We start from the raw sequence: 13,160 nt of genomic DNA on the forward strand, positions 1-13,160 counted from the left end.
AAAAGTTCAGTGTTTATTTTTTATGCTCTCATCTGATCCCTGAAAGCAAAGCAAGATGACTCATTTGGCTTATTCCCACTGCCCACTTTGTTCTCTCTACCACTCACAAAAGAGCGTTTTTAGCTTAATAAAGGCTTCGTGCACCACATCTGTGCACGCTCACACTGCTGCTGAAACACCCCATGTTTTCCTTTTATCTAAATTCCAGGAAGTGGAGACATTATGATGCTGTGAGATGTTTGAGTCAAGTTTTATTTCTCCAAATTGATTTTTGATTATGTGGTTTTGTTCAAACGCTGCTTGGTAACTAATACGATGCATCGCTCATGGCTTTTGGGGTCCACAGATTGTTTGCTTTGCTTCATAGATGAAGTTGCTTTTACAAAAAACCACAACTTAATTTAAAGTGAACTCTTGTCTTTTAATTGTGGTTAACATTAAATTGGACAAACGCACTGATTTCAGCCTTGTGTTTAGAGCATATCGTGATCTAGTAAACCATACATGGTACAACTTTGGCTCATTGATAAAGAAAACGTCTGCTCGGAATTTCACAGCATATATAGTGTTTCACTCTATAAATCCAATAAATCTGCCCATTAAGATCAAATATTTACTATTTGGGCATTCTTTTATCCTTAAAATGAAAGTAGTTTATTTAATGATCGCACCATAAATCTAATGAAAACATTGTTTTATTTTGTTTTGTTTTTTTTAATCACACGGCAGAAAGTTGTTCCAACTGGTTTTTATGCTACTACAGTTTTTTTTTCTTTTTTTTAAATTATTGATTTAATTTTATTCACACATTTGTTTAGTTTTTCTTGATGTAGGCTACACTAAGATTAATCTGAAAGTTTAATCTTAGACTAAAAAGTTCCACCAGATGCTGTTCCTGAACCAAACAGCTAAACTTACTGTCTATTTTCCTAAAATTAGGGGGGAAAATGAATAAGATAAAATCTGATTGTCTGCTTCTGCTCTGCAGATGTCATATCACCTCAGATTTACCTCCTGACCCTTTGGAAGAGGGCCGTCAGTGCGTGATGACGTCGCGCAGGCTTGACGCACGCACACTCCGCCCCGCTTATTACGCACGCCGCGCGGCCACCCAGCGGACACACAGCTGCTGCTGCACTTTGAAGTGCGCCCGTCGTGCTCAGAGAGCTGCAGGACTCCGGACGGAAGAAACCCACTGGAACATTTCCTCTGCTCGGTCGGATTCTACAAACTCTCCTCCGCTACTTTCCACCTCCACAGAAAAACACGCTGCTTGACACTTTAATGGACCCCCCCCCCCCCTTTTTTTTTTTACTTTTTTTTTTTTTTTTTTTTTTTTTTTGTTGTTGTTGTTGTTGTTGAGGTTTGATTAAAATTTGGAGAGGGATCCGCGTCGGGAATGATGCTTCAAACCAAGTAGCGCACCTGGAGGAAGCGGCTTCTGCGTCCTGCGGGACTTTTCACGTCGCTCCGCGGCGTTTCTGTCCGCTTGGATTATATTTGTTCCGCTTCGCGTCTCTGGACGAACCAACAGCCGAAAACGCGTCGCTTTATCTCCAATGAAATATCAGCCTCCAGGATCAGCTGCGGATCGAGTTTGTCAGCGGATAGAGCTCAGTGAGGACTCCAAAAACTCCCGTCCTGGTGCCGCGGTGTCTGTGTTGACCCCCCAGGACCCACTTCGGCAGGCAAAGCGGCTTCCTATCCGAGTCCTCAAGATGTTGACTGCGCACACTGGACACTTGCTACACCCGGAATATTTACAACCTCTCACGTCTGCACCAGTGAGCATCGAGGTATTTATTTTTTTTTTTTTTTTTTTACTTTAACCCCATTTAAGACCTGAATCGTTGCTTCTGGGAGGGGGGAGAGATAAAAAAAAAAAAAAGAAAAAAAATCAGTTATGGCATTTGGAGACTTTGGTTTGGTTTGGACAAATCACTTGTTTTGATTTGAGCTTTTCTTTTACTCCTTTTGAGACTCCTTTGCTCTGCTTTGCCTTGAAACCATACAAATGACATAACTGATCACTGGGTTTCAATCAAGACAACAAGCACAGAAATCACAATTGATGAATATTATTGGATTTGAAAAGCAAATAGTTGACTAAGTGAGTGGAGTCGTTTTTCAGCTTTTTCCTCCTGTAGGCTGAGTTAAATTCTTTTTTTCTGAAGTAGTTCTGCAACGGAGGATTTTCATGGAGGATTAAGTCTCTTTTTTGCGCATGACTTGCCAAAAAAAAGGGGGGGGGGGGGACCTTGATAACTTTACAGAGCCAGCGGTGAATTCTTCACGTTAGCTTTTGTTTGAACCCAAACCTGAAGGGCAGACTCTCTTTGCTAAGACAGATTGACAGAAAAGCAAGCAATTATTTGCTTTTTTTACCGTTTCATTTGTAAGTGTTGAATATTTCCCTTTTTGTTCGAGGCTTTTGGTCTCTGAGAAGCTACATCTGGCTTTTATCTTCCATTTTATTCTATTATTTTTCAACGGCAAAAGCCTGGATGAGTATATATAGCCACTGTATACTGCCTAGTTAGTTGTTTTTCTCAGTAAGTTGCAAAACATTTTTAGTATGAAAGCGAATGAGCTTTAAAAGTTAATCTGATTCTCTGACTTTGTTGCAGTTGGATGCTAAGAAGAGTCCCCTGGCCTTGCTGGCTCAGACTTGCTCACAGATTGGTAAACCTGACCCTCCATCTTCCTCCAAGCTGGGCTCCTCCTGCACCCAGGGGGACAAGGAGTCCAGCAGTCGTTCATCCACGTCCAATCTAAAGCTGGGGGAGCACCGCCCCTCCCTGGAGGACAAATCCAGCTTCAAACCCTTCAACAAAGGCAGCGGAGAAGGTCGTAGAGATGGTGTCTCCAGCAGCAGCAGCAGCTCTAGCAGCGATAAAGCCGGGTTCAGGGTACCCAGCAGCAATAACGCCACCACTAATGGAAATTCGACCGGTGCCCAGCAGTCTTACCCGCCCCGCGCTGCTTCACCTGGCTCCAGAGGCAGCAGCACCCCTCCAGGACACGCTCAGCAGAAGCAGAGCCAGTCTCCCGTTGGACCGTCCAGTCTGCAGTCCCAGACACCCAGTGGGGATCCTGCACACGAGCAGAGCAGTCCTACCAGCACCGGAAGCGGCAACAACGCTCACCCCAAAAGAGACGCTGATGTGAACAAGGCTGGCTTGGAAAGTCCGCACCATGCCAACTCCAGCCACGCTCGAGCCAGCACCAACTGCAGCAACAGCAGCTCCGACGGCGGCTCCAACCACGATGGAGGTAAACCCGAGTGCACCCAGCCGAGCCTCGGCCCTGGACACATTACACCAATCTCCCCCTATAAGACCAGCCAACCGCTCTTCCCCCTGCCCTCCTCTAATATGGGCTACCACGGATCTGTAATGGGGGGCTACGCAGGTTACCCATCCCAGTTTGTTCCAGGTTTGGACCCATCCAAGTCCAGCCTCAGCGTGGGCGGTATAGGAGGAAAGCACCCGAGCTCCAGCCCCCTCACAGGTGCCTCCCCTCCCTCCTTCATGCAGGGTTTATGCAGGGACCCCTACTGTCTTAGCTACCCAAGCGTATCCCATCTTGGTGGAAGCAACTGCAACTCCTGCATCCATGACCCTTCCTCCACCCTCAAATCCAGCTTCCCGCTGGTGTACCCCTCCCACCCGCTCCACTCCATTCACCAAAGCTCCCTGTCATCCAGCGTGTCCTCCTCCCTCTCACATCCACTCTACACGTACGGCTTCATGCTCCCCAACGACCCCCTGCCTCACGCCTGCAACTGGGTATCAGCCGGAGGGCCGTGCGACAAGCGTTTCGCTACGTCAGACGAACTGCTGGCTCACCTCCGCACCCACACGACTCTGCCTGTGGGCATGGACAGCAAGCTACTCTCCGTTTCCTCCGCTGGACCCGCTTCCTGCCACCTTCACCTCCCGCACCAGAGCAGCCCAGGCTCCATGCCCAGCTCTCTGTCTCTCAGGGCTCCCCCCAGCCTGGGTTTAGCTCGCTATCATCCCTACAGTAAAGTCCACCTCCCATCTGGACCCTCATCCATCTCCCTGCACTCTCTGCCCACCACAGGTCCATACTACCCTCACTACGCTCTCTACAGTCAAAGACTTGGATCTGCTGCAGCTCTTGGATACCAGTAAAACACCATGTACTTTCATGTTTATAGGAACGGCTCGACACTTTTGGAGTTTTGCCTGTTTGCTTTCTGGCAGAGAGGGAGATGAGAGGGTTGATACCGCTCTCATGTCTCCTAAATGTGAAACTGCAGCTAGTTGGCTTAGCTTAGCATGAAGAGGATATAAGCGAGGAAACTGCTAGTCGGGCTCCTTTGCAAAGCAGATTAATCCAGATGTTAAATATTGTTTGATAAGGATGTAAACGCAATTTTCCTCTATTTGAGGACTGGTTTTTATGCAGCCAATCAATACTCAAGCTAAGAAATAATTCAGTTCAATTCAGCTTTATTTACATACACGAATCAACATACACACCATTTCGAGCCAATTCATACATATCCTATAATAGAAACCAACTGATTACATCGAGTCATGACTTCGATCCAATCCCCCATCCTGAGCATGCATGCAGCGACAGTGGGAAGGAAAAAAAATAATGCACAGTTTCCTCTTTAGAGTGACTTTTTTTTTTTTTAAATTTTCCCATATGTTCACTTGTGAAGTTAACTGTTTATTTCCACTCTTCATGCTAAGCTAACTAGCTGTAGTTTTGTGTTTAGCTGGCAGCCATGACAGTAGTGTCACTTTTCTCAGCCAGAAAGCCAATAAGCAGTTACCTAAAAAAAAAAAAAAAAAATCAACTTTTACTATTTTCCAGTTCAAATGTGGCAGGTTTGCTGCCTTCCTGAGGACAAAACTCAGTTTGAGCTGGGACGAGCATGCAGGCTCTGGATTCATTTCTTTTTACCCCAAATCTTCTCACTTTGATTTCACTCGATGGGATTTTGAACCGGTCTGCTCTCTGAAGGTTCGGAGGACGTGTGGCTCTTGCTGGGATGCATCTGCAGCAGACCGCCCTGAGGTGGTCTCTTTCAGCTAATTGATGGTTGGACGTAAAAAGCTCTTAAACGCAGAGGTTTCTCTCATCAATTGGTGGTGATTTAGTGCAGGGAAAAAAAAGAAAAAAAAAAAAAGCAGCAGCGTGTGACTGGTGGCTGTAAGCTGCAGCTTCTGGCCTCCAGTTGCTTTTTTTTTGAAGCTCCGGACAGCATCCACTCCAAACCCGCCCCAGCCTTTGTGATCTTTCTTTTGCTTATTCCTACTGAGAAGTTGTATTTATTTGAAGCGGGATGTCTGACTTTAATGCTTAACGTGTATTTTCCCTGTGGCCAGACATGTTGGAAGCCACATGACAGGTGCTGAAAATGTGACTTAACACTTCTTCTGGATCGAATGTTGACATTGCGTCTCGCTCTCAGCTTCTACGACTCTTTATTTTCACTGCAAATTCAATTAAACTGAGATGTGATATTTTTTTGTAATATTGGAACGCCCTGTGTTGGGATCCAGTGAGAAGGTGGGGGGTTGGGAGGGAGGGAGGGGGGGGTCATATTTTGTTAAATAAATCCCACTGACGATGTGGACTCTGTTGTCTTCATTTCTGATGCAGCTGCAAGTGACACAACCAGAGCTAGAAGTCTTCACTCATGTCTGAACAGATTTATAAGGTAAATAGTTGCCAAGAAAAACTTAAGATGTTGAAATGTTTTTGTTAATCTGTTATTTTAGGTTCATGGAGGTCGGCCTGTTGAGAGGCACCACATTGTTGCTGTCAGAAATGCACACAAACACAACCTGATTTACTGGCAGGTGGAATTTCTTCATTAACAACAAGACCTTTTTGCAGACAATCCTTCCTCTGTCAGGAAAGCACCGTCAAGTAACACGTAAAAATAGTTCCCTCACCAGTCCGACCAGTTTCTATCTCTCCGTCTTCAAAAGGAACACAAATTACGTGGTGATGGGAAGATGTAAACTTTTGTCAGCTAAGCTTTTGACAGTGATCCGGATGTTTGCAAGCAGCTATTTTTACCATGAAAGAATCCCTTGATTGATGACTTTAGGTGTGCTTTACTGTCAACGGCGAGCTCGTCGCTGAGCTGCAGCCTTGTCGCTGAGCTGCAGCCTTGTCAGCTGGAAGCAAAAGCCCCCAGATTTAAAGCCGTTGGATTCGGTGTGACAGTCAAACCTGTAGGAACGTAATGCATACATACTGTAGGAACCCGATAAGCATCGGAGCTGCTTCCTATAGGTGTTCCGTCAGTCGCTCAAGTTACCAAGGCTGCTGCATGATTGGCAGCGGTTATATGCTATTTCCTAGCAATATGACACTGTGACACGCGGTGAGGTAAAACAAATGACCCTCGCTTGTCACTCACAACTCTGACAAGGGACCCAGAAGGGTCAAAACAGGCTGGGGCTGCTGTAACCGGAGACAGCGCTCCTATTTCTGTGGTCTAAGATGCAGTTATGGGCTGTCTGAGTTCAGCAGGAGGACATGACATCTTGTAGGCCAACTCTGGAGGTTTCATGTTGCCAAATATCACCCAGAAAACAGATGCACTTAGTTTATTAAGTCTTGGAGATGAGCTGGCAGCTGATACCACGAGGTGACACTTGTCTCCATCACCGCCAGACCTGAAGTTGAGAATATTTTAAGGTTGTTTTGCAGGTTGTTGTTTTCTTTTTACTGAACTCAGCTCAGTTGATGGCTGTGTTGCCAGCAGCAGCGGGACTATAGAGCTGGACTGGGATGCCACCTGTTGGTGACCAGTATTACCTGTTTGTTTTTAAGTTGAATCACAAGGAAACATCTGTTTTCTTCTCTTCATCTGGGACATTAGTTTGCAGATCCGACACTTTGATGTAAATAATGTTTTGGATCATGATAACTGAGTGAAATGAAAAATGACAATCTGGAACTGCTTGCATTTTTCTTTTTGCTGAAGGGGAGGCGCGGAGTTGTGGATCGTTTCAACACCTCATCACCTTTAATTTAATCTTCTGCCTATACAGAATTATAAAGATCATTTTGAAATATCAGGCTTTAAAATGTCATTTAATCCAATTAATTTTCCTCTGGAGCAATAAGAGCTGGAATATTTTTAAACATAAAACCCAGCTGTCTTTGCTCAGGCTCTAATCTTGCTGCATATTCATTCGCTGAGCAACAACAGGAAAGTCTGAATACATAGATGAAGCTCAAATATAAAGGTTTAAATCAGACTCTGGACTGTGGAGAAGTTGTTGCAGCCTCAGGTGGTGAAATCTGTGTAAAAACTTTGATTGTTAATCCTTGTCACTGAGATGAACTATGACCAGATGCACAAGTCCTGGCGGTGTTGTGGTATTTTTGGGTCCGTTGCCTCAGAAATGTAAATTTCAGCAACAGGCATTTCACAAATATAATATCCAGACTGTGTTGTTTTTTTGTTTTTTTTAAAATTTAATTTCTGGTCCTTCTCTTATAGTCACATTACTTACATTTTAGAAAGATGTTTTATAACTGGACAAAAATCTGTGTTTTTATCTGGAGACTTCATGTCTTCAGATAAGTTACCGTAGCAACTCATCACTTATGACCCAGCCACAAGGTCACAGATGTTTACACACAATCTTTACTGAAGAACTGAAGAATACTTTTGTTAAGAAAGTATAAAGCAACATTTAAAGAACAATTCCAGCAGCTGTTTTCAGGCTGAGCGAGCCTCGCGTTACAATATCATTTGAAGAAGTTCAAACCTTTCTGACTGAACATATTAAAGAAAACTACAGTGAAAACAAACACTGATACAATGCATTCCTCAGCAAGTGTTTTTAGAGCCAACATCAACAGTTTGGTTAAGAAAAGCCAAGGTCAAGGATTACCTTACGGCTCTGAATCTGATCTGTCTGCAGTGCTGTCTGCTTCACTTTCATCCATGCTGTTAGTTACTGAATCATGTCAGAGATATGAAGCTGCTGGATGCATCGCTGTATCCTGATTCCCAGTTATTTCTGTATAATCCATGGATTTTTTTTTTTTTGTAAATCTATCTGGGAAGAAACATACAAATATAGATACAAATATACAAGATACAAATAAAGATGCTAAAAGTAAAAAAAAAGTGGTTAAAGAGTCACTCCGATAAAAACACATATGAGCAGAAAGGATTCGGAGCATTGACCAATGTTTGTAGCCAGTGAATTGGTACAGGTTGTCAATTTAATGAAAATTCATTAAAAAAATAAAAGAAAAATGTAAAATACTTCATTAATCTCTAGTGTGAAATTCTAGAAATTATATTCTTTTATACATTTTCAGACATTTCTGATTTGTTCTGTTCATTTGGAAGCAAATAATTTACCAAAAACGAGAAAAGAAGTCAAATTTTTCTGTGCATTTCCGTACTTGAAGGTATATTGGAGGGAATATTTTCACTTGTATTTTGTACATCTTGTTGATTTCCAAAATTCTTTATAATAATCATGTTTTAAAATTCTTGTTTTAATGTGTCAGAGTGGTTTTTTCACAATGTGTGTAGCTACAGATGATATTCTGCTCTGGTCATTTGCTAGTCATTTAACAGCCGCAGCTAAAATTTTATCCTCGGCACCTTCTCATGTGTTCCTACAACACAACATTCACTTTCTGTGTTTTGTATATTTAGTTTGAACACTCATAACGGACAAGGAGGAGTTGGCAGAAGCTCTACTTTATTGACCTTCATGCAAAAGATCCACGTTGAAACTCATCCAGCACAATGTTTCCCGGTCTTTGTACCTCCTTCTCATTCGCAGCTCCTCGCTTTTCACTTCACTCTCACCTTACACGCTTTATTGTTTGCGGGTAACAATTCCCGACAGAAAATGGCAGCCAAGGAATGAGATGCAGTCTCATACGCTACGGCTTTGGAGTTGAGCAATCGTGACCTCCCTGTAGATTTCACTGTTATTTTTATGATGCATTTCTGTTGTACTCATTCCATGAAACACTTTGGTCAACTTTGGTTGTTTTAAATATAAATAAAGGTGACCTGACAGCATTTTGGAGATGTGGACCAACGTTCGACTGGGAGGATCTGGTATTCATAGTGAACAGTGATGTTTAATCATTTCACACATGCATGCAGCCAGGATCTGTGGCTTCTTTTTGTTTTCATTAACTCTCTCTCTCTCCGACTCCTTCCGGCCTTTTTCCTTCAGACTTTCCTTTATAAAAGAGTTCAGTCAACTCATCATTCATGCTGTTTTTCACCAACACTTTCTTTTGTTTGAAGCAAATGTCCTGCTCAAAGACAACCCAACAACTGTTGATGGAAGAGCTGGAGGTTACTCATTCGCTCTTTCCCACCCAGTTTTCTCCAGTGAACCATGGGGTTGGGGATTTATTCTTTGCATACCGTAGTGTGGCTTTAATCTTTTGGTTAATGCTGCAATTTTTCCAAAATTTTTTCGGTAAAATTGCATCCAAAGTATGGTGATATCCTGCTGCGTTACATTAAAAGTCCTGTGGTGTGGCTCTGTTTGCCTGGTTGGTCTGAGTGAGTCCTTAGTGCAGCCTGACAGCACCAGTGATTAATGATGACAGACTGTGGAGCTGCTCCTTCATTTCATGACAAGCCCTTAACCTCTCAATTAGCTTGAACCAGTGTAAAAGAAAAAGGGGTTAGATTTAAAAGATGTCCCTGAATATGTCATTTTTCATGACTAATTTTTTGCTTTTAGAAGTATTTCTGTAGTTTTTCCTTTTGCTCTTAGAGATTATTACAATCATTAGGCGTAGTCACAAATTACAAACATCTGCCCGGGTATTTTCTCTGACTTCTCTTTGAGTTACAGCTCGCAAACTGCTTCCCAGAAATGGACTCCTCTGCTTTCATTTTGTCCTCTCTCCAACTTTATCACTTCATCCATCATCCTACTATGAGTGCTTTTCAAGTGGTCCAAAAATAAAGCGGACACAGATGTCAGCCAGGCTATACTGATGTTCTAAACCGCCATAAACCCATCACTTACATCCACCCACAGGCAGGGGAGAAATGTTGAAAATACACTTTTCTCGCTTACAGAAAAACACTCCACAAAGCCGCTGTCAAACCGAGCTCATCCATTATGCCGCTCGTGTATTAAATTACCCACATCCAACAATAAATTAGCCTGCACTTGAACAGGTATTTTTATTTCTAAAAACGGAACAAGATTTTCCTCATCTCTCCTTCATTGTGTCATTTCTAAGGAAAAAGAGTCAACAGAGGGATTTTAGTGGTGTACAAGAGGGCAAATGTAATTATGGTTTCTCTTCTAATGTGCATGGCCCCAGCTGGTTTTGATCTGCCTGCACCATGAGAGCTCCAAGCTCAGTTGTCAGCTCTCATGCATCACAGAACCGGTGCTTAACGGAGAAACGTGCTTTGGCAGTGACCAGCGGAGGCCTGGAGGCCAGCAGCGGCTGCCGGTGGGTTAGCCACATGCAAGGGGGGCTATGGGGTGACACCATCCTCTGCTTTCCGCATCTGCATCCTCACCACCACATTCTCCCATTCCTTCTGGTTTTTCACCCTCTTCACAACGAAGTTCGCTGTAATTGGCAAGCGTGACCCATTGCAGACGCCATTCCTCAGACTTGGGAGGCCAAAGAAAAAGACTCCAAAATTTACACACACACACACACACACACACACACACACGCACATAGCAACAGAATTATAGAAAGGCAGAGGGAGGGAGAATACAAAGTAGATGGAGAAAGAGAAGCTTGCATGGAAATAAGCAGACATGATTACTCAAATACAGTCATTAAGGAGGAAATGTTGTTTTTCAGGCTGTCAGGATGATTAATGAGGGAGAGCAAATCCACTCAAATGCTGTTGTTTAGTCTGACCAGCAGACCTGATCTCTGCCACTAACTTTGTGTGTGTATTCAGTCAACAAAACATCCTTAATGCTTTAAAATATTACTATAAATAATAAAGGTTCTTTCAAAAGGTTTTGTATAACAACTTAGCCTAAATTAACAATATTGTTTTGGCATATATCTATTTCATCTTTGACAGTTTCAGGATTTGACTGTATTGTTGACCTTTCTAACAAGTAAACAAATGAGTTGAAAACATACCTGTATGAATTACAAACAGCTGTATTACACGCGTTATGTGGGACACACAGAAAAAAGATTTACATGATGACTTTGTGAGGTTATCGCATGCTGCAAATGCCAAACAATTTGATTGATAAACACATTGCAACCAAAAATGTGTGAAAGTTTTAAAAAATATGTAGATAAATCTTTTTATGCAATATAATTGTATACCTTTAAAAATGAGAAAAAAAGAAAAACCAAGCACAAAGGGATCAACAAACAAATCTCTTATTAGCTTGTGAGATATTAGCATGCTGATTTAATTGTAGATGGTTGACAAAATTAAAAGATTTGTGGCTATCTAAATTTAGCTAAATTACAAAACAATCTATTTTTAAAGATTTGAAAACAATTAGTGTTTACTCAAGTCAGCCTAAGAGTTACAGCTAAAATCTGCGACTAGTCCTTGTTGGATTAGCTAAACTTGCTAACATCATGTGCATCTGTCTTGTTTACAAAGTTAGAGAAGATCACAAAGCTCGTTTTCATCGGATAATATGTTAAAATTTCTTTCTCATTTCAGCCTGAATTTTTTCAAATTAATGACTAAATGTAAATGGTTAGGTTTGTTTTCACAAGATCATAATTCAATGAAGGTAAATTTAAAATTAGCAGTTAGCACCGCATGTGTCATTCAGTTCACTTCCTGGTAATATCTGCCTTAATCTTTAAAAAAAATAACTTGGCTACTCTCAGCTTTCATAGTTAAAATGTTAAAAAAAACCACAAATCATGTCATATATTCACAGAAAAGAAAACCATAGTTTTGAAAATATTTCTATACTTTAAGCAGGACTCTAAAAGATTTTTTTCCTTTTAAAAAAAAAAGATCAGCCAATGATACTAGTACATGCATAAAGTTACCATCAAGTAATGGTAGTCATGTTGAAGAATGTCTCCTACCAACCCAAATGGGCTCATGCTACTCCGCTGCTAATCACACTTCACTGGCTTCCGGTCGCAGCACGCATCAAATTCAAAGCGTTGCTTCTGGCTTACAAAACAATAACTCCAACAGCTCCTGTCTACCTTCACTCCTTAATTCAGAGCTACATTCCCTCTCGACAGCTACGCTCTACCAATGAAAGATGCCTCATGCTACCACCACTATGTGGGGCTAAATCACTAGCCAGACTTTTTTCCTCAGTTGTGCCACAATGGTGGAATGATCTCCCAAACTCTGTCCGTTCTGCAGAGAGTAAGCTGAAGACTCAGCTCTTCAATAAGCACTTCCGCACTTAGATTAACTATATTTGTCAGATGAGTTGGAGAACTTAGCCCAATTCTTTGCAACAAATCATGTGGTATTCATTATTTGTATTTTGACACAGGGAATATTGTGGAGAGGGAAGATGAAACAAACAAAGAAAAAAGAAGCTTGTTGCACCACTTGTCAACCCCTGCATCCAAATGGACTTGCAGCCGTCCACTAGCACCTTCCAATGATGTCCTCTACTGTTTGATTTTGTGCTTGTGTTGTTCTCACTCTCTTATGTAAGTCGCTTTGGATTAAAGCGTCTGCTAAATGACTGTATAAATAGAAATAGAAGTAATGCTATAAAGTTGTGCACAGGATCAGTCAAAAAGGAAGCCTCTCAAAGTAAAATAAGTATGTAAATAAAGTAATGTTAAGTGATTTGTAGTGAGCTTTATCTTTTTTGTGGTGAGCTTTATTTGTTATGAGCTCCTGCCCAGCAGAGGCCCGAGACTGAAAAACCGCACTATACAACTTTTTTAATCCGTCACGGTACGTGACATTGAAGCAGATTTTCGCTTCATGCCAGAAAACACAATGGCTGTTTTAAACACATTGCTGATTCAGCAAAGAAACCTAAAGATTAAAAAAGAGAGACAAAGCAAGTAATGGTAAGATTGTCTTTTGCTGGCTGGAGAGAGCTAACGGGTCACATAGGATGCAAGATGGATTCCAAATTAGCCATCAATAGGTGGGGCATGATGGGAAAAATGGCTAAAATTCTCTAGTGTATCTTTAAGAGGGCATTGGA

The 13,160-nt window shown here is 42.0% G+C and overlaps 1 protein-coding gene across 1 annotated transcript; it reads left to right on the forward strand.

Annotated features, from left to right (window-relative positions):
* Window positions 1-1,385: 1,385 nt before the first annotated feature.
* Window positions 1,386-5,518, forward strand: LOC306767927 (zinc finger protein 703-like). Its single transcript, XM_079256099.1, has 2 exons — window positions 1,386-1,796; window positions 2,628-5,518. Exons 1-2 carry the CDS (start codon window positions 1,560-1,562, stop codon window positions 4,155-4,157), a joined length of 1,767 nt encoding a protein of 588 aa, XP_079112225.1. The 5' UTR covers window positions 1,386-1,559; the 3' UTR covers window positions 4,158-5,518.
* The last annotated feature ends 7,642 nt before the right edge of the window (window positions 5,519-13,160 follow it).

Source organism: Telmatherina bonti (genome assembly GCF_933228915.1).
Source record: "Telmatherina bonti genome assembly, chromosome: 17".
Classification (NCBI taxonomy): domain Eukaryota; kingdom Metazoa; phylum Chordata; class Actinopteri; order Atheriniformes; family Telmatherinidae; genus Telmatherina; species Telmatherina bonti.

Coding starts and splice junctions, on each gene's coding strand:
- LOC306767927 (XM_079256099.1), top strand. CDS start 1,560: ATGAAATATCAGCCTCCAGGATCAGCTGCGGATCGAGTTTGTCAGCGG. Junction 1,797..2,627: donor CTGCACCAGTGAGCATCGAG/GTATTTATTTTT, acceptor ACTTTGTTGCAG/TTGGATGCTAAGAAGAGTCC.